This window comes from Schistocerca serialis, chromosome 2, assembly GCF_023864345.2.
Source record: "Schistocerca serialis cubense isolate TAMUIC-IGC-003099 chromosome 2, iqSchSeri2.2, whole genome shotgun sequence".
NCBI lineage: Eukaryota > Metazoa > Arthropoda > Insecta > Orthoptera > Acrididae > Schistocerca > Schistocerca serialis.
In genome coordinates, this window is record NC_064639.1 from 663,486,680 (window position 1) to 663,513,195 (window position 26,516).

General features: G+C 42.9%; 1 protein-coding gene across 1 annotated transcript in view; it reads left to right on the forward strand.

The window, feature by feature from the left end:
• LOC126457743 (tyrosine aminotransferase) overlaps positions 1–26,516 on the forward strand; it is a 205,346-nt gene that overhangs the window by 119,516 nt on the left and 59,314 nt on the right. Inside the window, exon 4 of the mRNA XM_050094290.1 lies at positions 20,682–20,840. Coding sequence (XP_049950247.1) covers positions 20,682–20,840 — 159 coding nt within the window. The remainder of the gene's footprint in view (positions 1–20,681; positions 20,841–26,516) is intronic.

Here is a 26,516-nt window from a genome sequence, read left to right on the forward strand (position 1 = left end):
GTACGATGGCACATTGTGCCCATAATGTGGTGGGGCTCATCATGCTGGAGGAATTCCGGAAATGTCCCATCCTCCATTAACAACGAGGGAAACACTTCTTCATCCAATAACCTCAGATATCCGTTGGCTGTTAATGTACCATCAATAAAAAAAAAAGGTCGAACGACTTTGGTACCCCACACACTACACCAGACCATCACTTTTTGTGAGTCGGCCGTTTTGGAAACATCAATCCAATGCGGATTTGTGTCGGACCAGTATCTCTGATTCTGCTTGTTCACTTCACCATTGATAAAGAAATTGGCTTCATCACTGAACAGCATCTGATAGGGGAAACGTGGGTTTATCTGCAGCTGCTGTCTCACCCATTCTGCGAACTGTATCCGACGGTCTGGGTCATCCTCGTTCAGGTGTTGGAGCAGCTGACTTTTCTACGGGTGCCATTCGTGCTGCGATAAAATTCGCAGTATAGAGGTACGGCTAAACCCACATTCTCGTGACAGGCGACGAGTACTCCGTTGCGGATTCTTGCTAAATGATGCCAACACGCTCACTGTTGTTGCTTCATCGGTGGCGGATTTTGTTCTTCCAGCCTTAGGTTTATCTACGACAGAACCTGTTGCTCGGAATTTGGTCAGAAGCTTGGCAACTGCACTATGAGAGATGGGCTGCCTGGTTGGGCGACGACTGTTGAAATCCTCAGCAATGACCCGTCTGCTGCTTTCTCCTGATATCAAGATGATTTCAATGCGTTCTTCATGTGTTAAGGACATTTTGTAACCTGTAAATAAGGAAACAACGATTAAAACGTTAGCATGAGTAAATGATACCTAACAGTTAGACACGTATAACATATCAGGCATGGGATAGTCACTTTGCACCGTTTCAGACTCCATTTTATGACTTCTCGGTACGTAATACTCACGCTGCCGAGCGTCCCACTGCTGCCGCAAGTAATTGGCTAAAACCCGAGAATGAATAAAGCTATGTTTAAAATAACAACGGCATTGTTTTTCTGGTGAAATTCTCTATCTGTTTGATATGTCACAAGACCACATTCCCATTTGAAATTTTGGAGTTGAATCCAAGATGGCGGCTTTCAAGATGGCCGCCATGTTGGTGGCATAGCCTATAAAGTTTCCCCCTTCCTGTTCCTGGTGTGTAGGGACTCTGTTTCCTTGTTTGCTACTCCATTTGGATTTTATCAGTGTGTTTCCGGACTTTTGGACCACTCTGTATATGCCTTATCGTAGACTACTCAATAGGTCGCTCTCTTACCACAACTTTTTTTTTTTTTTTTTTTTTTTTTTTTTTTTTTTTTTTTTTTTTTTTTTTTTTTTTTTTTTGGAATTCACATTCGTTGGCTCCTCCAGCTGTCAACCGAAATATCAGCTTTACATGTAACCTAGACCTTGGCCTACGGTGTGGAACCAGCATTTAAGAGGGAACAGAAGAGGTGGGGGATCACAGTGTTCCTAACTTTGCCAATCCCCAAGATAGGCAAAGTCTTGCAGAAGTTCGAAGTATAGCGCGTACTTCAGTGCAAGATGCTTTTAATAATTTCCACAACGAAAGTCTGTCTCGGAATCTGGCAGAAAATCGAAGGAGATTCTGGTCGTACACAAAGCACACCAGTGGCAAGACGCAATCAATACCTTCAGTGCGCGATAACAACGGTGAAGTCACTGATGGCAGTGCCACTAAAGCAGAATTATTAAACACGGTTTTCCGAAAGTCCTTCACCCAAGGAAGGCGAAGTAAATATTCCTGAATTCCAATCAAGAACAACTGCCAAGATGATAAACATAGAAGTAGATATCCTCAGTGTAGGAAGGCAGCTTAAATCACTTAACAACGGCAAGGCCTACGGTCCAGATTGTATACCAATCAGGTTCCTTTCAGAGTATGCTGATGCAATAGCTCCATATTTAGCAATTATGTACAACCACTCGCTCACAAGAAGTTCCGTACCTAAAGACTGGAAAATTGCTCAAGTGACACCAATACCCAAAAAGGAAATAGGACTAATCCGCTGAATTACAGGCCCATACCACTAACGTCGATTTGCAGTAGGGTTTTGGAACATATACTGTTCCAACATTATGAATTAACTCGAAGAAAACGATTTATTGGCACTTAATCAGCACGGATTCAGAAAACATCGTTCTTGTGAAACACAACTAGCTCTTTATACTTGTGAAGAAATGAGTGCCATAGACAGGAGACGTCAAATTGATTCTGTATTTTTAGATTTCCAGAAGGTTTTCGACACTGTTCCTCTTAGGCGTCTTCTAACCAAAATGCGTACCTATGGAATATCGCTTCAGTTCTGCGACTGGATTCGTGATTTCCTGTCAGGAAGGTCACAGTTCGTAGTAATAGACGAAAAGTCATCGAGTAAAACAGAAGTAATATCCGGCGTTCCACAAGGAAGTGTTATAATCCCTCTACAGTTCCTGATCTATATTAACGACGTAAGAGACAATCTGAGTAGCCCTATTAGGCGGTTTGCAGAGGATGCTGTCATTTACCGTCTTGTAAAGTCATGAGATGACCAAAACGAATTGCAAAATGATTTAGATATCTGCATGGTGCGAAAAGTGGCAGTTGACCCTGAATAAAGAAAAGTTTGAAGTTATTGACATGAGTACTAAAAGAAGTCCTCTAAATTTCGATTACGCGATAGGTCACACAAATGTGAAGGCTGTAAATTCAACTAAATACTTAGGGATTACAATTACAAATAACCTAAATTGGAACGATCTTATAGATAATGCTGTGGGTAGAGCAAACCAAAGACTGCGACTCATTGGCAGAACACTTAGAAGGTGCAACAGGTCTACTAAAGAGACTGCTTACGCCACGCTTGTCTACCCTATTCTAGAGTACTGCTGTGCGGTGTGGGATCCGCATGAGGTGGGGACTGACGGATGACATCGAAGAAGTTCAAAGAAGGGAGACTCGTTTTGTGCTATCGCGAAATAGAGGAGACAGTGCCACAGACATGATACGTGAATTGGAATGGCAGTTATTAAAACAAAGGCGTTTTCGATGCGATGCGATCTTCCCATGAAATTTCAATCACCCGTTTTCTCCTCCGGTTGCGAAAACATTCTGTTGGCGCCCACCTACATAGGGAGAAATGATCATCACGATAAAATAAGAGAAATCAGGGCTCGCACAGGAAAATTTAAGTGCTCGTTTTTCTTGTGCGCCGTTCGAGAGTGGAACGGTAGAGAGACAGCTAGGAGGTGATTCACTGAACACTCTGCCAGGTACTTTATTGTGAATAGCAGAGTGATCACGTAGATGTACAACTTCTTGGTTCATTCTTCGAGCATAGTTTGGTTATACTTTCATAGTGTTAGACTCGAGGTTCTTAGAACTAAGTACGAAAGTCGGTCAGCAGTTAGCATACGGCGGCATGTTAACTTCTACTTTTTCTTACTACTTGCGACTTCTAGATGCGACTGAAACTGCAGTCATATACTGTAAAGTTATTGTGAAAACGGCGATTTCTCAGTCAGTGTAATTTGTGACAGATGCGTGATTTCTTGCTCACCCCTGGTATAGTGTATTTACACACACAAAAAAAGTTTTGCATCACCCCGGTTCCCAGAACTCCTGAAGATAGACGTTGACTGTAGGTATTTTATCACAGACACAGTCCCTCTGACTGTTCAAAGATGACACTAAACCCCCCCAAAGATGTAAACAACCATGCATGAGCCTTGCCTATTAGACGGAGGGGATCCGACAACCGATCATTCCCAGTCATTCCACCAGGAAGGAGGTACACGGCTCGTATTGTCTGTAGTTCAACCATGCCTAAACGGTCAATACCGCGGTTCGATCGCGTCCGCATTGTTACTTTGTGCCAGGAAGGGCTCTCAACAAGGGTAGTGTCCGGGCGTCTCGGAGAGAACCAAAGCGATGTTGTTTGGACATGAGGAGATATAGACAGACAGGAACTGTCAATAACATGCCTCCCTCAGGCTGCCCAAGGGTTACTACTGCAGTGGATGACCGCTGCCTACGAAATATGGCTCGGAGGAACCCTGACAGCAACGCCACCATGTAGAATAATGCTTCTCGTGCAGCAGCAGGACGTCGTGTTACTACTTGAAACATCCCCTTAGAAAAAATTAATGAATTATTGTGCTGATAAACCTCTTACGTTATTTGATTTTCAAACAGCTGAGCAGAACTGAATTTACTCAGACATTTCTCTCTTTACTTATTCTGATCAACACTAAACTAACACACAATATTTTTAGCGGAACGCAATCTGAATTTCAATAATCCCTACAAAAGAATGGCCCTGACGAACAATAACCTATACCTTTCACGAATCACTTAACTCAAAAGAATCTTCGTTACTCGAACTACTGCAACAAATGAAAGATTTTGATAGAGAACAAAAATGTATTTACCTTAATAATGTTCAAAAGTCATCATATATATATAGTATTACAAATTTACTCTTTCTGATGGACACACGTCCAGATCGTCCGCTCTCAAAATTCTGCAATCTCTCTCCCCACATCCACCATTGCTGGCGGCTCACCTCCAACTGCGCAACGCTGCGCGCTGTTCACATCCAATTGCTCAACACTACAATAGCAAATATTCCAACAATGCAAATTAGCCACAGACTGCATACAGCACACTCAGTGATTTTCATACAGGGCGGTATGTGGCATTACCAATATAAAAACCTAAACATCCTGCTTACAGACTCAAAACTGTGCGCAATAGGCTGCATGATGCGCAACTTCACTCCCGACGTCCATGGCGAGGTCCATCTTTGCAACTACGACACCATGCAGCGCGGTACAGATGGGCCCAAAAACATGCCGAATAGACCGCTCAGGATTGGCATCACGATCTCTTCACCGATGAGTGTCGCATATGCTTTCAACCAGACAATCGTCGGAGACGTGTTTGGAGGCAATCCGGTCAGGCTGAACGCCTTAGACACACTGTCCAGCGAGTGCAGTAAGGTGGAGATTCTATGCTGTTTTGGGGTGGCGTTATTTGGGACCGACGTACGCCGCTGGTGGTTATGGAAGGCGCCGTAACGACTGTAAGGTACGTGAAGGCCATCCTCTGACTGATAGTGAAACCATATCGGCAGATAATAACGTAACTGAACAACCATGGGACCATCTCCAGTATTGTGTTCGCGAGTGGATCTTCTGCCTTATATACACGTCAGTCATATTAATGTGACCACCGCCTATACTCGACGTCAACATGCACTAAACACCCACAGAGATAGGTGGCAGCACTAGCACTGGAGGATAATTAAAACATGCTGGGTGGTCACAGGAAACAGTGCAGTCATTGTCATAATTCGGGTACAGAGCGATTAATCTGATGTTCAAAAGGGCATGACCATTGGTTTTCAGGCCAAGGGTGGAAGCATAAGTTTGTAAACTGACTGCATATTTCTGAAGTTAAAGTATGCCATCCATGGAAAAATGCGCTATGCAAAACCGGCTTCGAGGCAGCTGTGGTGCACCACAGGCCATAGATAAGAGGGGTAAACGACGGCTGCGGAGATGTCTATGGGCTAACAGACATGCAACAGTTGAGCTGCTGACTGCTCAGATGAAAGACAGGGCTATCAGCAGTGTCTCCTCAACCACTGTTCAGCGAACATTGCTGCATATCGGTCTGCATGCTTTATCAGACTGATGGCTGTTGGCGTGTTTGGCGTGAAACGTCTGAAAGGAAACACCATGCAACTGGGACGGAGCGTTGTGGGTTGGGGAATGTTTTCATGGCACTCTCTGGATGAGTAGGTATTAAAATTCATGGAGAAGAAATAAAAACGTTGAGGTTCGCCGATGACATTGTAATTCTCTCAGAGACAGCAAAGGACTTGGAAGAGCAGTTGAATGGAATGGACAGTGTCTTGCAAGGAGGATATAAGATGAACATCAACAAAAGCAAAACAAGGATAATGGAATGTAGTCTAATTAAGTCGGGTGATGCTGAGGGAATTAGATTAGGAAATGAGGCACTTAAAGTGGTAAAGGAGTTTTGCTATTTGGGGAGCAAAATAACTGATGGTCGAAGTAGAGATGATATAAAATGTAGGCTGGCAATAGCAAGGAAAGCGTTTCTGAAGAAGAGAAATTTGTTAACATCCAGTATTGATTTAAGTGTCAGGAAGTCATTTCTGAAAGTATTCGTATGGAGTGTAGCCATGTATGGAAGCGAAACATGGACGATAAATAGTTTGGACAAGAAGAGAATAGAAGCTTTCGAAATGTGGTGCTACAGAAGAATGCTGAAGATTAGATGGGTAGATCACATAACTAATGAGGAAGTATTGAATAGGATTGGGGAGAAGAGAAATTTGTGGCACAACTTGACGGGAAGAAGGGATCGGTTGGTAGGACATGTTCTGAGGCATCAAGGGATCACCAATTTAGTATTGGAGGGCAGCGTGGAGGGTAAAAATCGTAGAGGGAGACCAAGAGATGAATACATTAAGCAGATTCAGAAGGATGTAGGTTGCAGTAGGTACTGGGAGATGAAAAAGCTTGCACAGGATAGAGTAGCATGGAGAGCTGCATCAAACCAGTCTCAGGACTGAAGACCACAAAAACAACACTCTGGATGATCTTGTCGTTCTTGAAGACACAATGGATCAAAACAAGTATGTACCTATCCTTGTGGACCATGTCCACCCCTACATGCAGTTTGTTTTTCCTAGGCACGAAGGCACCTACAAGCATTAGAATGCAACGTGTCACACAGGTCACAAAGTACATGCATGTTCCGAAGAGCACCAGGATCAGTTTACCCTACTCCCCTGGCCGCCATTCTCGCTTCATTTAAACGCAATCGAGAATCTGTGAGAACATCTCGACTGGGCTGGATCCTCAACCAAGAGACCTAGCTGTCCACGGTGTTGGAGTCGACATGGCTCCACATCGCTGTCGGTAACTTCCAGAACCTCGCTGAGTACTATCTTCCTGCGCGTCTCACAGTCGTCTGCGCTGCAAAAAGTGGCTATTCAGGCCTTTGACAATTTGTCACAGCTTGGCCCCAAGGAGCTACTTCCACCTGGTGCACCCTACAAGTGGCGGTTACTCGGGACAGTAGGTACGAATCAACACTGCATGATAGGAGAGCGAAGTGAATGAGCGCAGCAAGCAGTAAATCTCCGTATCCAAGAAGTATGTGCTTACAGTGGTTTGCCAGGCTGTTTATCAGCCTGTGAAAGGATATCTATGTGCGAAATCTTCAATATTATGAACCAGTACCACGCAAGAGTTTGCAGGAACAAAAATTAAGCAATTTGCCTCGATAGTATAGCCTGTTAGAATCGAGGTCGCCTCGTTTCGCCTCTCCACTCCTGTTCTGTCTGTTCAGAGATATTCCGTTTTCGGTGCCGCCAGGTGATAAGAGTTCCGTCATTGTCACATGTCCTAAGATACTGAGGACTTAGTTCTGCACAATTGTACCTTTGCATTTCAAGTGATCCAGTTGGTTTCTTTGGCGTGCGCCTAAAGCTTTCCCTAGGATCGAGTCTCTCAGTTGTAGGTACATTTCGTGCAGTGGATGGACCTTTTCTTGTTCTTAATCTTATTCTGTCCTCAACTGCAACTGTTTCTCTGCGACTACAGAGGACACCAATATCTTGAAAGCCGACGTAGCCTGCAGACTGGAGAGGACGTTGAACGACCTAGCCTACAAGTCTCAATGAGGACTATATCCACTTGTTAGGGATGAGATTATGAATAGCAAATTGGGCATGCACAATCTCTGGTGGAGCAGAAGGTCATTGCGTGTTTTTGGATGAAGTTCGGTTGCCTACCTCACAGTAATTCTGCCTGTTTTCACTCAACCTTTTCTTTCGATTCTCGACATCCAATTTACAATTTATGTAACACATATGTAGATGTAGTGATCACCGTGACGAACTTCACTCCCAGATATTCTGAAGAGTCTGTAGTCCTGTACTCGACCCCATCAATTTCAGATCGAGACGAGCATCCTCATATTAATATAAATGGCATACAGCTTTGTTGCAAGTTTAGCCTTAACTGATTTGTACTGTAACTGCTATACGATTAACTCTAACTGACGAAGACTAGATCAACATTCAAAAAGCTATTGTTGGCATCCGAAAACGCTGGCTGGTCATTAAATGGATGTCACAAAGAACTAGAGCCAATGTGCACATTTGCGTATATAATTTTCCTGCGTCGTACACTGACGACATAGCTAATGCAATTCGATGAAAAATATTACTATTTGGAGAACCTGATTAATTCACATCAGTTTAGCACTATCCGACAACACAAGTACATACTTTGTTAAGGTTAAGACGGATGAACCTGCATTTTTGTCAGACGGAAGACACACGTGTGAACGGCGGAGGTGTGAAACCCAAAGGTCTCTGGAGGCTGCGCAGAGCCGGCGGCAGGAAGCTGTCGCCACTCGCCAGTGGCCAGCCGGAGACCACGTGGTGGGCGCCAAGGCCGCCGCGGCGCGCCGCCAACCAACAGGTTCCGCGTGTTTGCCGTAGTCGGGGCGTGCCCAGCCACGTGCGCTGGTCACGCCACTGCCCCGTTCCTTGTAGCTCACTGCGTGTGTGCCCTCGAGACAGTATGTTCAACAATACGTGACATTTTGTATTTAAAATACACACATAAAAAAAAGTTTTGCATCACCTTTGTTCCGAGAGTTCCGGGACCTGTACAGAAAATTGGAATAGAGATCAACATAAACATCATTTCCGCCCTTTTTATTGCTCATGAAAACCATACATTGCATCTTGTACCACCATACAGCGAGACCTTCACAGGTGGTGGTCCAGACTGCTATACACACCTGTACCTCTAATACTCAGTAGCACGTCCTCTTGCATTGATGCATGCCTGTATTCGACGTGCCATACTATCAAGGCACTGTTGGTCCAGATTGTCCCACTCCTCAACGGCGATTCGGCGTAGATCCCTCAGAATGGCTGATGGGTCACGTCGTCCATAAACAGTCCTTTTCAATCTATCCCTGGCATATTCGATAGGGTTCATGTCTGAAGAACATGCTGGCCACTCTAGCCGAACGATGTCGTTATCCTGAAGGAAGCCATTCACAAGATGTGCACGATGGGGACGCGAATTGTCGTCCATGAAGACGAATGCCTCGCCAAAATGCTGCCGATATGGTGGATGAAAAATCAATAATTAGTGGCCTAGGTTCCTGGATATTGAAGAGGACTATCACAAGAGTACAGATCAGGCATCTCTATCTCTATGTAACATAAATGACGTCAGAGATTGATGGGCTCTTCAACATTCTGTATTTACAGTCAAAATACGGCGAAACCTGCTCACACTGCAGCTGCAGACGGCTGGCAATCTCGCAACATCTGGTCAGCACCAATCAATGTTTAGCGCAAGATAAATGGCGCCGAACCCATGCAACATGCATCATTGGTGATGTGGAGAAAAAACCATAGCCTAATGAGCTAGCCTTTACCTCAGTTACTATAATAGGTCAAGTTTGTTCACTGAAAGACAACAACAACAACAAGAAAAGAAGGAAAACGACGCGCGACGAAGGAACTATCCGAATGAGACGGAAATCGGTAGATGTGGTGTACATGTACAGACAAACAAGTGGTTACAATTTCCGAAAAAAATGGGTGATGTGTTCAAGAGAAAGAGCTTCACAAATTGAGCAAGTCAATAACGCGTCGGTCCTCCTTTGGCCTAATGGGGTTGCTGGATGTCCTCCTGAGGGCTACGTGCCAAATTCTGTCCATTTGGCGCGTTAGATCGTCAAAATCCCAAAACGACTGAGAGGCCTTAGCCACAAATCTCGAAACGTTCTCAGGTGGGGAGAGATCAAGCGACTTTGCTGGCCAAAATAGAGTTTGGCAACCATGAAGACAGGACGTAGAAACGCTCGCTGGGTGCGGACGGTCATTATCTCGCTGAAATGTAAGCCCAAGATGACCTGCAATTAAGAACAACAAAACAGGGCGCAGAATATCGTTAACGTACCGCTGCACCGTAAGGGTGCCGCGGATGACAACCAAATTGTCCTTCTGTGAAAAGACATGTCACCCCAGACCATCAGTCGTGGTTGTCTGCCCGTCAGATTGGTATCCCACAACTGTCCAGGGCGTGTCAAACCGGGTCTTCGGCCTGGTATCTCACTGACTGGGGTAGAATTGTCTTCAGTTATGAATTCTACTTCGAGCTGAGCCCTGATGACGAGTGAAGACTTGTCTGGAGATCTTCCAGACAGCAGTGGGAGACCAATCTCAAAAAATGGCTCTGAGCACTATGGGACTCAACATCTTAGGTCATAAGTCCCCTAGAACTTAGAACTACGTAAACCTAACTAACCTAAGGACATCACACACACCCATGCCCGAGGCAGGATTCGAACCTGCGACCGTAGCAGTCCCGCGGTTCCGGACTGCAGCGCCAGAACCGCTAGACCACCGCGGCCGGCGACCAATCTCACTGTCGCCCACCATACGGTCTTATATCCAGGAATGATGCTCTGACATGACATTTCATTTCATAGCAGGATCACTTTTGTTCTCATCAGCGGCACCTTTACAGCACAGCAATAAATCGACGAAATTCTACGCTCCGTTTCATAGCCCTTCATGGCAAGCCATCCTGGGCTTACATTTCAGTAGGATAATGTCCGCATGCGCATGGCTTCTCCTCGTACTTTAACTCTCCTCAACTGAGAACGTTTTGGAGAATTGTGAGTAGGGGCCCTTCAGCTGTTTTGGGATTTTGACGATATAACTTGCCAACTGGACACAATCTGGCATGATATCCCTCAGGAGAACACTGAACAACTCTGTCAATCAACGCCAAGCCGAATAGCTGCTTGCATAACAGCCATAGATAGATCAATGTTTTATTAACTTGCTCAATTTGTGAAGCTCGTTCTCTTGAATAAATCATCCAATTTTTCTGAAATTGTAATCCGTTATTTGGCTGTAGATGTACGTCACATCTACTGATTGCCGTCCCATTCGGATAATTCCTTCGTGGTACGTCCGTTTCTTTTTTGTCTTTTGAATGTGAATATATAGCCTGACAAAAAAGTAGAGCTCTGAGAAGCGGAGGAAGAAACGAAATGAAACATCACGAATTGAGAGGGTATTTGGTGTTATTTCAGTGATTACAAATTCGAGTCAAATGTATAAAGAACACGGAAGTATGAACTTCCTTACCAGTATGACATTGGCCTGGATACATGCACTGATTCGATTCGAAAGGGTTTCATAAAGCGGCTGTATCCTCTCCTGAGGGAAGCTGGTCTGCAACTGGTTTAACTGGTCCATGGTACTGGAACTGGGTCGTCCGAGCTGGGCCAACACATGTTCTGTCAGGTATCTTACCGGCCGCAGAAGTTTCTCAACATTGCGCATACGTTTCATAGAGACACGTGACGTATGTGGAGGAGCATCGTTCTGTTGAAAAATCGCATTACGATACTGTCGTATGAGAGGAATCACATGGAGACCCGTGCCGTCAGAGTTCCCTCAGTCATTACTCATTACCATCTATGACCTGGAGTCGTACCTGGTGGCTGCCCACAACATGACGTCAACAACGACATTTCTGTACTCCAAAACACTGCAAGTCTAGGACCTCTCCAGGCCGCCGCTATACGCGCCGACCGCTGACCGCTGTTAATTGCTGAACGAAATGCAGTGCCATTCATCGGCAGTCCACTATTCCCGTTCATGGCACCATTCCAACGCAGTCGTTTGTTTTATTTTGTTAACTGCAGCTTACGCCTTGAACAGTCCTGCCGCAGCTAGTCTCCGATAAATGGTGTGGAATGTGATAGCGTGTTGCACAGGGTCCATGACTTACTCCCGGGTAGCAGACCCAGATGTGAAGGGGTTACGATGTGCACGGTGCACAATACGGCGATCTTGTGGTGGTCACTCGCGGTCGGACGGAACCTTGACGACGAATATGCCCGCCCTCACGTTCCCAGCCCCAATTTAACATCAGACCACTGTCACATCGAATACTCCACAAATCTGTATTCAACCAGCTGGCCAAATGGATACCCACAATCAGGCTCCTTGAGACTCTGTCAAGTACTGATAATGCTGTCTCACGCGAGTACGCCCGTGTCCCTCACAGCGATCGCTCAACATCTGACTCTGTTCACTCTCTTGTACACCCTACCAGTCTTGGTAACAATACTAGACACGAGCAACACTAATGCTCTCTGGTGGTGGTTCTTCCTGTCACAGAGAATTGCATTTCTAATCATTTACATTCTTGCCAATGGAGTGTAGGTGTACGAAGTTACATTGACAACCGAACATGTCTTCTGGGTGCTTCACTTTTTGTGCCAAGCAGTGAAGTAGGCGCCCAAACAAACCTGTGTATTGGCTTGCATACTTCCTATCTTCGACACCACATCTACGTTTAACTGTCAGGTTTCTCATTTTGAAAAGAACCTGTGAGATCATCCGATCAGTTCTCGCATTCCGTGTGTGTGTGAAATCTTGTGGGACTGAACTGCTAAGGTCATCAGTCCCTAAGCTTACACACTACTTAACCTAAATTAACCTAAGGACAAACACACACACCCATGCCCGAGGGAGGATTCGAACCTCCGCCGGGACCAGCCGCACAGTCCGTGACTGCAGCGCCTTAGACCGCTCGGCTAATCCTGCGCGGCTCGCATTGAGTGCTTGTGGCACTGTGTACAGTGTGCGGCGTTTAAATCCGGACAAATGAAACTTTTATGAAAAGCAAATTTATTAAAACCAAACACAAATGAAAATGAAAATCCTTTTACTCATAGGTAGTGGTATCTTTCAACAGTAAGATTACTCGATCTGACCCCCTTCAGCCACAATGATCGCTTCCAATCTTGTCCTGAAGCGATCACACGCACTCTTTAAAACAGCGCTGTCCATATTCCGAATGTTGCTTCAATAGCGGTGCGTAGAGATGCGACATTAGAGTGCCTCGTCTTATTGGTAACTCTTTCGACTGCGCTCCAAACTTGGCAGTCGAGGGAGTTCAGAACCGGGCTATTCCGTGGCCAGAACTCCTTTGACCATATGAAACGTCCCCTTTGAACAATTATACAAGGCTGTGCTTAAACTGACACACAATATTTTGTTAGCGCAACGCAATCTGACTTTCAAAATTCCCTACAAAAGAATGGCCCTGACTAGCATTAAACTATACCTTTCACAAATCACTTACCTCACAAAATCTTCGCTGCTCAAGCTACTGCAATACAGCGAGCGCCACTACTGCCAGCTAAATAAAAGATTCAAACTACTGAAGGCACTAACTACTGATAGGGATAGTTAGCAAATGAAAGATATTAATAGAGAACAAACAATGTATTTACCTTGATATCATCATATATAAATATACCAGTTCATGAAAAATTACAAAACTCCGCCATCTCTCTCCCCACATCCACCACTGCTGGCGGCTCACCTCCAACTGCGCAACGCTACGCGCTGTTCACAGCCAGCTGCCTAACACTACAATGGCGAGTATTACAACAATGCAAAGCAGACACAGACTGCCCACAGCACAGCCAGTGATTGTCATACAGAGGTGGCGTTACCAATAAAAAACCTAAACAGCCTACTTACATAGAGAAAACATAAACAGCCTACTTACAACCAGAACATGTCAACGTTATCTCAGAGCCAGTTTTGGACTAAATGGCATGTGTGACGTCCTTCTCTGCCATCCGGCGCATTGTTCGCTCGCTGACATTCAATACTGACGCCATTTTCCTCAGCGATTGCCCCGGGTCCTCCGAAATAAGCGTCTAAATCTTTTCAATTATGCCGCAGTTCGTGACACGCGTTTCCTTGAATGAGGTTTCCTCGCCGGGTTAGTGGAAAGTTCCCCAAACTTCTCCGAAGCATTATACTTGGCCACAATATGGTAAGCAGTTGATTTCGGGTACCCGAAGAATCGAAGTATTTAAGTGGGAGAGCGCCCAGCGCGAAGAATTTCGATAATCGCGGCTCTTCGGCTGTACTACTCCGCACTTGTCCTTAACATCTCGGCCATTTGGAGGTTCTCACTGTTTACTAGACGCCTGTGGCTTTCAAGAACGCCTATCGCGACCCCGGCGAAACTACTATATGGCGGGAAATTCAGATTGTAATTTGTCGAGATTTAAGCGTCGCATCCTGTTTATTACCAACACCTGCCTGAAGACACAACTAAAAAAGAGCTTTATTGGAGACGCAGCGGGGCAAGGACTTATAAACAGCACCCCATGCAGCTGACGATCAGGGAATTCGCTGGATCGAGTTCTACAACATCTTCACCTAACAATGAAGGTCACTGGTTGCTGCATTTGTAGATCTGTACTAGTTTGTGTTCGGTATTATCGTAGTTCAAATTATTTTATTTGTGATCGATGATGATGATGATAATTATAATAAGAAAAATAATAAGAAGAATCGAATAACTTTACTTTCATTAAGGTTCTGGTACTGGCAGAATTGAAGCTGTGAGGACGGGTCGTCAGTCGTGCTTGGGTAGCTCAGATTGTAGAGCACTTGCCCGCAAAAGGTAAAGGTCCCGAATTCGTATCTCGGTCCGGCATACAGTTTTAATCTGCCAGGAAGTTTCATATCTGCGCACACTCCATTGCAGAGTGACATTCTCATTCTGGAAACATCCCCCAGGCTGTGGCTAGGTCATGTCTCCGCAATATCCTTTCTTCCAGGAGTGCTAGTTCTGCAAGATTAGCAGGAGAGCTTCTGCGAAGTTTGGAAGGTAGGAGACGAGGTAGTGGCAGAATTGAAGCTGTGAGGACGAGTCATGAGTCGTGGTTGGGTAGCTCAGATGGTAGAAAACTTGCCCGCGAAAGGTGAAGGTCCCGAGTTAGAGTCTCGGTCTGGCACACAGTTTTAATCTGCCTGGAGGTTTTACTTTCACTGTTGCGAACTACCCGCTGCCACCTGATCATTTTATCAACCTCTGTGAACAATGTCACTTAAAGTCAGTGTGGAGTGAAATTCAGTTAGTAAAACGTTTTTGCAGACGTTCATGTTGATTCTCCCAGACCATAGCTGCTAGCTCTCCTGCAGGATCTTCCTGTTCTCTCGAAGCTGAATGAATCCCATTCTACTACTCATATAAGAGTAAATTTCTTAGCAGCATTGGTAATAGAGTATTGGCTCCCGTTTTACGTTCAGGTGTATTAAGCTGTAGTTCCAGAGCAAGCTCACTGTACAAAACACCAAGTGCTACCCAAAAATTCCCGGAATACACTAAGTACACTTTATCTGGATCCTACTACTTCTGGGCGTTTATAAACCGCTACTGGCACTTTTCCCATGGACTGAAAGCTCCATTGAATGCTTTTTTCGTAAAACAGTTTAGTCCCACTTGCGGTTCTGCTTGAATTCCTCAGTTGTTTGAAATCTTCAGCCTTTTAACTTCATTCTGGTGAATAAAAAAAAGGAGTCATTCGATAGCAGGTCGGGCGGATACGGTGAATGAAGAACTTCTATCATTTTCTTTGTTGACAGAAGATCCTGGATGATCAGTGCATTGTCATGATGGAGGAACCAGTCGCCGTGCACCGGACACGTTCTTCTTACGTTCTCCCTAACCACGTCAGGACATGGCGGTAGAACACTGCAGTGACGGCCTGACGAGGAGGGACGAACTCCTAATGGAGAATTTCTTCCATATTAAGTACTTACATAATCAGGAAATGGAGACAAACAGTCTAAATATTTTCAAAAAGTTTTTTATTTTATTTTCACAAAATCTTGGTGATGATATATGGTTTGTGGGGTGCTCAACTGCTTGGTTATCAACGCCCGTACAAATTCCCAACCTTTACAATGTTCAGTCTCGCCACCTTCCCGAATGACAATGAAATGATGAGGACAACACAAACACCCAGTCCCTGGGGGGAGAAAATCCACGATCCAGACGGGAATCGAAGCAGGGTCCCCGTGATCCAGAGGCAGCAACGCTAGCCACTAGACCACGAGCTGCGGACAACAAAATCTTTTAATAGTCAAGATCGCAAATAAAAATACATTAAATGATTACTGGTTTCAGCTGATCATACAACCATCTTCAGATTAATTGTAAAATCAGGCGTAATGTCTTCAGGTAAAATGAGGCTAGGACGCGACGGCTACACATCGTCGTTATATGGGAATGCTGGGCTACTGGCGGTATTGTGCGGCATTAGCGTGACGTCTCCTATACCCGGTTAATTTTTTGTTCGGTATGTGTAATCCCCATGAGAAAAGCTCAAGGAAAATATCAATATGGTAGGCGGTTAACTGCATTCTATGGTACAAATGTTGTTCCTTAACGAAAATGTCTTCTTCCAAGGTATCGCTGCTCTATTATAAATTGAGAGCTCTCGCATTTAATATAAGCTTACTAATTACGACCGTGTTTACTTAATAAATAATTTACTATTACTGATGGCAGGCTGTCTTCAGATACGGGCTCATAAACGTACGGTCGAGCTGAAAGATCTCCACTGGCCCACCCAACAATCTGCTTTGAACATGGTCGAACAGCCACTGTTCCTGTTACAATAAGGACACAGCTACAGGTTTCCTGTCCCACTCGCGTCATTGTTGATGGAATAAATGGTATGCTGAAGGATGAATGACACGAAGTTTCTATGGAAACAACTGATTAGTTGTACGTATCCTTTCCAAATATTTTTATCTATTCACAGACGTATTTCCATTACTCTGATAGCCAGCGTTGTGTGATTTATGACATACAGTACGAGTATATATCGCACTTCGGCGAGAAAAGTGACACAAGTCAAAAAATGGCAATTTTTAGTTACCGAAAAATTCCTGTCAAGTACCCCAACATCCACGAAAAACGTCATGTGTCTATCTTGGAATTTGTCCACTGCAGGTCAGTGAGTCATTTTTGTTGTAGCTTACTTCATGATTCGCCAAGGCAAGAACAGTGTCACTGACAGTTCTGCGTGGGTCATTCAAAAAGAGCGGCACATTCTGAGTTGCGAAACTTCTCATGTATAACTTGAATGTAGTTTTAATAGCATTAATTATTACAATCCTGTGTTAATACAGTGTCTCTATCATATATTACATTACAATCTTACATGTATGCATGCCTGAAGGACCATTACAGCTGTTGTAAATATTACGAAATTTCGTGTTTTGCAGCGTACAAGAAAAAAATTGAAAATTTCTGCTACAAAGAAAGGATGGTAGGACAGAGAGTATTTTACTGTGAGCAGCTCAGCGATATGGTTTCTCTTATCACAATCGACAGCAAACCAACACTAACAACGATAGTTCAGGTATACATGCTGACGTCGCAAGCTGAAGAGATAGAGAAAGTATTTGAAATTATTGTAAGGGTAATACAGTACGTAAAGGAAGATGAAAATCTAATAGTCATGGGGGACTGGAATGCAGTTGTAGGGGAAAAGAGTAGAAGAAAAGGTTACCAGGTAATATGGGCTTGGGACAAGAAATGAGAGAGGAGAAAGACTTAATTGAGTTCTGTAATAAATTTCAGCTGGTAATAGCGAATACTCTGTTCAAGAATCACAAGAGGAGGAGGTATATTTGGAGAAGGCCAGGTGATACGGAAAAATTTCAGTTAGATTGCATCATGGTCAAGCAGAGCTTCCAAAATCAGAAACTGGACTGTAAGGCGTACCTAGGAGCAGATATAGACTCACATCACAATGTAGTAGTGAAGAATAGTAGGCTGAAGCTTAAGAGATTAGTCAGGAAGAAGCAATTCGCAACGAAGTTGGATATGGAAGTATTAAGGAATGATGAGATACGCTTGAAATTTTCTAAGGCTATAGATACACCAATGAGGAATAGCTCTGAAGGCACTATAGTTGAATAGGAATGGACGTCTCTAACAGGGGCAATGGCAGAAATTGGAAAGAAAAACATAGGTGCAACGAAGGTAACTGCGTAGACACCATGGGTAACAGAAGAAATACTTCAACTGATCGATGAAAGAAGGACGTACAAAAATGTTCAGGGAAATTCAGATACAGAAATACAAGTCGCTGAAGAATGAAATAAATAGAGAGTGCAAAGAAGCTAAAATGAAATGGATGCATGAAAAATGGGAAGAAATTGAAAAAGAAAGGGTTGTCGGAAGGACTGACTCGGCATATAGGAAAGTCAAAACAACCTTCGATGAAATTAAAAACAAGAGTAGTAACATTAAGAGTGCAACGGAAATTCCACGTCAAGTACAGAGGAGAAAGCGGACAGGTGTAAAGAATACATTGAAGGCCTCTATGAGGGGGAAGATTTGTCTCATGTGATAGAAGAAGAAACGGGAACGATTTAGAAGAGATAGGAAATCCAATATTGGAATCAGAATTTAAGAGAGCTTTGTAGGACTTACGATCAAATAATGCAGAAGCGATAGATAACATTCTATCGGAATTTCTAAAATCATTGGAGGAAGTGGCGACAAGATGACTATTCATGTTGATGTGTAGAATGTATGAGTCTGGCGATATAGCATCTGACTTTCGGAAAAATATTCCGAAGACTGCAAGAGCTGACAAGTGCGAGAATTATTGCACAGTCAGCTTAACAGCACATGCATCCAAGTTACTGACAAGAATAATATACAAGAGAATAGAAAAGAAATTGAGAATGTGTTACATAAAGATCAGTTTGGTTTTAGGAAAGGTTAAGGCACCAGAGAGGCAATTCTGACATTGCAGTTGATAATGGAAGCAAGACTAAAGAAAAATCAAGACACACTCAGAGGATTTGTCGAACAAAAATGGTTCAAGCTGTTCGAAACTCTGAGGAAAATAGGGGTAAGCTGTAGGGAGAGATGGGCATATACAATATGTACAAGAGCCAGGAGGGTATAATAAGAGTGGACGACCAAGAACGGAGTGCTCGGTTTAAAAAGGGTGTAAGACAGAGATGTAGTCTTTCGCCCCTTCTGTTCTCACTATACATCGAAGAAGATGGAAATAAAAGAAAGGTTTAGGAATGGAATTAAAATTCAAGATGAAATGATATCTTTGACATGATTCGCTGATGACGTTGCTATCCTGAGTGAGAGTGAAGAATTACAGGATCTACTGAATGAAATGAACAGTCTAATAAGTACAGAATAGAGATTGAGAGAAAATCGAAGGGAGACGAAAGTAATGACAAGTAGCCGAAATGATAACAGCGAAAAACTTAACGTCAGGATGGACGGTCACGAAGTTGACGCAGTTAAGGAATTCTGCTACCTAGGCAGCAAAATAACCAATGACGGACGGAGCAAGGAGGACAGTAAAAGCAGACTAGCACCGGCAAAAAGGGCATTTCTGGCTAAGGGAAGTCTACTAGTATCAAGCCTTAATTTGAGGAAGAAATTTCTGAGAATGCACGTTTGGAGAACAGAATTGTATAGTACTGAAACATGGACTACGAGAAAACCAGAACAGAAGGGAATCGACGCACTTGAGATGTGGTACCACAGACGAATGTTGAAAATTAGGTGGACTTTTAAGGTAAGGAATGAGGAGGTTCTGCGCAGAATCGGAAATTGTGGAAAACACTGACAAGGAGAAAGGATAGCATGATAGGACAACTGTTAAGACATCAGGGAATTACTTCAATGATACTCGAGCTGTACAGGACAAAAACCGTAGAGAAAGACGTAGATTGGAATACATCCAGCAAATAACGGAGGACGTAGGTTGCAAGTGCCACTCTAAGATGAAGAGACAGGCATAGGAGATGAATTCGTGGCGGGCCGCATCAAACCAGTCAGTATACTGATGACTCAAAAACAAAAATGTTCATGTTGAATTCCTTTTCTCGGCGAAAAGTATTCCTGCATAATATAATACCGTTTATCATTCTGTGTTTCCGTGAACTGGGTCCTTAAATTGTACGTAATTGGTGTTCCTTATTAAACTGTATTATTTTTCACAAGTTACAATTTGGCATTTTGTGTTTTTCTAATACAACAGCTTCAACTTGTTTTTCATTTTTTATTTTAAGTACTGATTTTGTCTGATGGAAGTTTGAATGTCTATTATATTAAGGTAAGTATCACTTTTTGATTTTCTAAATTTTTTTTTTTTGTTTATGACCCTTCAAGTAATACTTCTGCCACTTTTCAGGTGGAAGTATTAATTAATAATTACCCGATAACACCTCATATTCGACTAGTACAGAACTACATGTCCATATTACTGTTGTATACCCTACAATGCAATTTACTGCCAAAATTTCTTACTTGAAATTTAAAGGACGTTTATACGATAAGTTTTATAGAACTCTTTAAGTCGATTTTTCTCAGTTATTGCCTTTTTGAGTTGTATCACTGTTTTTGTCGGAGTGCGACATGTCAAGCCGAAATCTGTTGTGTTCTTGGCCAGAATGTTTACTTTTATACGTTTACCGTCTTCCAAAAGTCGGAGTTTACCTACAGAACGCTTTCTGACCATCCATGTCTTGCGCCTAGTTCCTTGCGAATAATGACGAGCACATAAAGCTTCGAGAGCTTTTTCCAGACGACTGTTTAGTTATTTACACCTTAACACCTTAACAACTGGTACTGCGCACGGTTTCGATTCTTTTTTCTTCAGCATTTTAATAACTTATCTCCTTGCGCCTTCTCTTGACGCAATATTTTTCTCTATTACAGGACGTCGTCCTCTGCAGTGGTTGCTCGAGCGCTCTTGACCTGAGCATAACTGCCCTAGCCTCGCCAGGACAGAACATCCTGATGCCACGACCTGCTTTCCCGCTCTACAGGACACTCGCTGAGTCTATTGGCGTCGAAACCAGATCCTACAACTTGTTGGTGAGTTTGGTAGTACAGATGCGTGCGTAGTTTTAGAAAATCAGTTATCAACAGTGGCAGCTTCAATCGTGCTCGTTGGCAGCTGCAGCAGGCATGAAAAAACCCATGAAACTATGTTTTTTGATTAAACACTAGACAAAGGACAACTAAATAAACCCACCTGTCCCATATAACATTTCAAATACCCACTGACCCATATCGTTGTTGTTGTTGTTGTTGTTGTCGTCTTCAGTCCTGAGACTGGTTTGATGCAGCTCTCCATGCTACTCTATCCTGTGCAAGCTTCTTCATCTCCCAGTACCTACTGCAACCTACATCCTTCTGAATCTGCTTGGTGTATTCATCTCTTGGTCTCCCTCTACGATTTTTACCCCCCACGCTGCCCTCCAATACTAAATTGGTGATCCTTTGATGCCTCAGAACATGTCCTACCAACCGATCCCTTCTTCTAGTCAAGTTGTGCCACAAACTTCTCTTCTCCCCAATCCTCTTCAGCACCTCCTCATTAGTTATGTGATCTACTCATCTAATCTTCAGCATTCTTCTTTAGCACCACATTTCGAAAGCTTCTATTCTCTTCTTGTCTAAACTATTTATCGTCCATGTTTCACTTCCATACATGGCTACACTCCATACAAATACTCTCAGAAACGGCTTCCTGACAAATTTATACTCGATGTTAACAAATTTCTCTTCTTCAGAAACGCTTTCCTTCCCATTGCCAGTCTGCATTTTATATCCTCTCTACTTCGACCATCATCAGTTATTTGCTCCCCAAATAGCAAAACTCCTTTACTACTTTAAGTGTCTCATTTCCTAATCTAATACCCTCAGCATCACCCGATTTAATTCGACTACATTCCATCATCCTCGTTTTGCTTTTGTTGATGTTCATCTTATATCCTCCTTTCAAGACACTATCCATTCCATTCAACTGCTCTTCCAAGTCCTTTGCTGTCTCTGACAGAATTACAATGTCATCGGCGAACCGCAAAGTTTTTATTTCTACTCCATGGATTTTAATACCTACTCCGAATTTTTCTTTTGTTTCCTTTACTTCTTGCTCAATATACAGATTGAATAACATCAGGGAGAGGCTACAACCCTGTCTCACTCCCTTCCCAACCACTGCTTCCCTTTCATGCCCCTCAACTCTTATAACTGCCATTTGGTTTCTATACAAATTGTAAATAGCTTTTCGCTCCCTATATTTTACCCCTGCCACCTTCAGAATTTGAAAGAGAGTATTCCAGTCAACATTGTCAAAAGCTTTCTCTAAGGCTACAAATGCTAGAAACGTAGGTTTGCCTTTCCTTAATCTAGCTTCTAAGATAGGTCGTAGGGTCAGTATTGCCTCACGTGTTCCAATATTTCTGCGGAATCCAAACCGATCTTCCCCGAGGTCGGCTTCTACTAGTTTCTCCATTCGCCTGTAAAGAATTCGCGTTAGTATTTTGCAGCCGTGACCCATATCGTTATAGATACCGATAAGATTTGCGTTGGTTGCTAAAAAGGTAGGTGTAGTACTATAAATCAAGAGACACTCTTGAACATGGCTCACGTTCAGCAACTGTATTTCAGTTTTTAAGAAGGATCCAAAAAGCTAACCGGTTGCACATATTTTATTGCTTTGGTCTGGTTTCCATATCAATTAGGGGTATCTTCATCAGAATAAGTTACAATTACATAGAGTCACATTGCATGGAGAGATAAAAACATATGAGCTAAAGTGCTCAATTCAAATATATAACAGTTTTCTTGTAAAACCAACATTAAAACCGCGAGTATGGGAAGCCTCTAGGACTGACAACAGACTGAAAGATTTGTCAACTCAGTCTACGTAACTGAAGAAGATACGCTTGGTTGGTATCGAAACCAGCTCAATGCAATAAAATTAGTGCATCCGTTTGGCTGCTTTTATCCTTCATTAAAAATTAAATCGAAAGGTTCCTCATTCGCACTGTGTGTGGGACAAAACTGTAGATTTATGCAGCAATTCTACAAAAGTAGCGTACTTCTGTTACAATTGTTTTGTTATTATTTTAACAGTATACTGTATTTTCGACGGGAAATTCAATTATTTTAGAACCAACAACTTTGAGCTCCTGAGAGCTATTTTAGCGAGCCAAGAGACAAGATTTTTAGCTGAAGATAAAATTAACTATCCGAAACTTGTAATGGCTACGGGTATAAATTTTAGTAAGTGGCTATGAAATGGTTTTTTCTTTCTTTACTTCATCAATTTAACATACTGTCGTGACACAACTATTAAAGTGTTATGCGGAAAGGAACTACAGCCAGTAAAAACTACGTTGACAGATAAAGTACGGAACGAAAAAGTACTAGAAAGAACAGGCAAAGATAGAATTCTATGGAAAACTCCTCATAACGAGAAGGAACATATTAGTAGGACACGTACTTTGGCGTTCAGGACTAGTTAACTTGGTACTGGAAGGAACAGCAGAGCAGAGAAGCAGGGGACCACAAAAGATTACATTACGTGAGACAATATAACGAAAATGACACTGTCTTAGCCCTAGTGGTATATGCTTCTATGTCTTTACATTTGTCCTCTAGCCAATTCTGCTTAGCCATTTTGCACTTACTGTCAGTCTCATTTTTTAGACATTTGTATTCCTTTTCTCCTGGTTCATTTGCTGCGTTTGTATATTTTCTTCTTTCATCAGTTAAGGGTTTATACCAGGCCTTGTCTTTATACCTATTTCATCCTCTGCTGCCTTCACTATTTCATCTCTCAAATCCACTCATTCTTCTTCTACAGTATTCGTTACCCCTGTTCCAGGCCGGACGCTGTGACCGAACGGCTCTAGGCGCTTCAGTCCGGAACTGCGCTGCTGCTACGGTCGCAGGTTCGATTCCTGTCTCGGGCATGGATGTGTATGATGTCCTTAGGTTAGTTAGGTTTAAGAAGTTCTAAGTCTAGGGGACTGATGATCTCAGATGTTAAGTCGCATAGTGCTTAGAGCCGTTTTTTTGAACCCCTGTTCCAGTCAGCCGTTGGTTAATGCTCCCTCCGAAACTCTGACTAGCTCTCATTTTCTCAATTTACATAGGTCCCAAGTCCTTAATTTCCTACTTTTTTGCAATTTCTTCAGTTTTAATCTAGAGTTCATAACCAACAAATTGTGGTCAGAGTCCACATCTGTCCCTGGAAATGTTTTACAGTTTAAAATCTTGTTCCGAAATTCATTTCATAATCAATCTGGAACCTTCCTGTGTCTCTAGGTCTTTTCTGCGTAAACAACCTTCTTTCATGAATCTTAATACAAGTGTTGGTAATTATTAAATTATGCTATGTTCAAAATTCTACCAGGCTGTTTCCTCTTGCATTCATTTCCCTCAGTCCATATTCACCTATTATTTTCCCTTCTCTTCCTTTACCACCCATTGAATTCCAGTCCCCCATCACAAATAATTTTCGTCTCCCTTACTATCTGAATAATTTCATTTATCTCATCACACATTTCTTCAATCTCTTCATTTGCGGAGTTATTAGACACACAAACTTGTACTGCTACGGTGGGCTTCGTGCCTGTCTTGAGTACGATAATATGTTCACAGTAGCTTACCCGCATTCTTATTTTCTAATTCGTTATTAGACCTTTTCCTGCATTGCGCCTATTCGATTCTGTATTTATAACCCTGTACTCACCTGACAAGAAGTACAGTTCATCCTGTCACCCAACTTCGTTAATTCCCACTACATCTAACTTCAACCTATCCGTTTCCCTTTTGTTAAATCTTCTAACGTACCTACCCAATTACTAGATCTAACATTCTAGGCTCCGACCCGTAGAATGCCAGTTTTGTTTTTCCAGATGACAACATTCTCCTTAGTAAGTACCCGCCATGAGATCCGAATGGGAGACTATTTTAGTTCCAGAATATTTTATCCAAGAGGATCCCATCATCATTTAACCATACAGTAAAGCTGCATGCTCCAGAGGAAAAATAACGGCTGTAGTTTGTCTTCCAGCTGTTTGCAAAATCAGCACAGCAAGATCATTTTTTCCGTTGTTACAGGGCCAGATCTGTCAGTCATCCAGATTACTGAAAAAGGCTGCTACTACTGAAAAGGCTTCAGGAAACATGTTTGTCTGCCCTCTCCACAGACACCCTCCTTTGTCGTTGCACCCACGTATGGGAACCACACCACCTCCTCAAGTTTAGTGGTTCCTGGGGGCTGAAAAGCACGAGGTGTTGTTCTACAGAGCCCACTCAACTGTCAAGCGTAAGGAACGAAAAATGTGAAAATATAATTCTGTCCGTCGTTCTGATGAAAACTATAGTGATTGGCTACGCAGATGACCAGTACTTTAAATAGCGTTGCGGTAAGACACTACACTATGTTGAAACTCATCCATTATCAATATTGTGGAACAGATGACTTTTTTTGTGAGTATAAGAGTACATTAGTTGTACGGAATTTGTTTCACGCTGTCGGATTTAATTATGGCGATACCCAGTAAGTAACGATTAATTTTGTAACCATAAGCAGTAACAATGGAAGATGCCAGGTGGATATCAACAACAATTGCGCCCATATCCCAAGCCAGTACCCAACATTACCAACGAAAATTAATACAGAGCTTCCGATTGTCCCATCTGAAGATGAATCTGAAAAGACCTGAAAACTAGTTTATGCAAGGACATAGTCAAAGTGGCGTGGGGGGGGGGGGGGGGGGAGGAGAGGGTCCGCACCCATCCCTATCACCAAATTAAGTTACATATGTCCTAGCTCCTGTGTAGTGTAATTGAAAGATACTTTGATTTTCAATCAGACGACGAAAAAGGAATACGCGCAATCGGTAGTCAACAGGGCCACTGATAGATTTAAACTATCTATATATCGATAGTACTATCGGCTGTCGCCCACCTCCAATGTAGCCAAGACCAGCTACTGTACACTGTTGGCCTTACTTGAGTTCAGTTGTTGTGTTGTTAATCAGTTCAGTTATTACCAGAAGTTGAATTTGACGTAAGTGCTCCCATTTTTTCTTTCGTGCTGTGTTCTGTTATACCAGTTTCTAATAATAATAGATTAGTTTGAAACAGAAAAGAAGAAGAAAACGGATTTTGATTCGTCCACTTGCGTTACGATAAGTTAAAATATGTATGCATTACTACAGTCGCGTAATTACCACTCTACATCTGTTTAATGTTAGCACTGGAGTCATTATTTGAAAACTGGTAGAACTTTGGGGTTGCAGTAAGTAATTCAATATTTCACACAGCGTAGAAGTAAACAACATTACGAATAACATTATATTATAATCAGTGTGTAGTAATACACTTGGATTTGTCTGTGTAACCCAAATATCGCGTTATCAACAAAACATCGCCCAAACATCGATGGCTGCATTTCATTAAAAGAAGCCCATAATGCTGCCATTAGTAGCTCAAATGCCAAAATATCGGCCGATCTTGTCACCCGGGCGGTACTCAATCATGAAAACCAGTTCCGATACAGAACGATGCGGAGGGCTTTGTGGTAAGAAGAAGGGGTATGTAATGACAGCACATTCTATAACACATTCGTCACTAAATGATTTTTTTCAGTGGGCTGCTTGAATTCGTCTGACCCAATTGCACTCTGCATCCCCACCCCCTCTCGTTCAAAGTCTATTAACGCTCTTGTGGTACTATAATAACTGA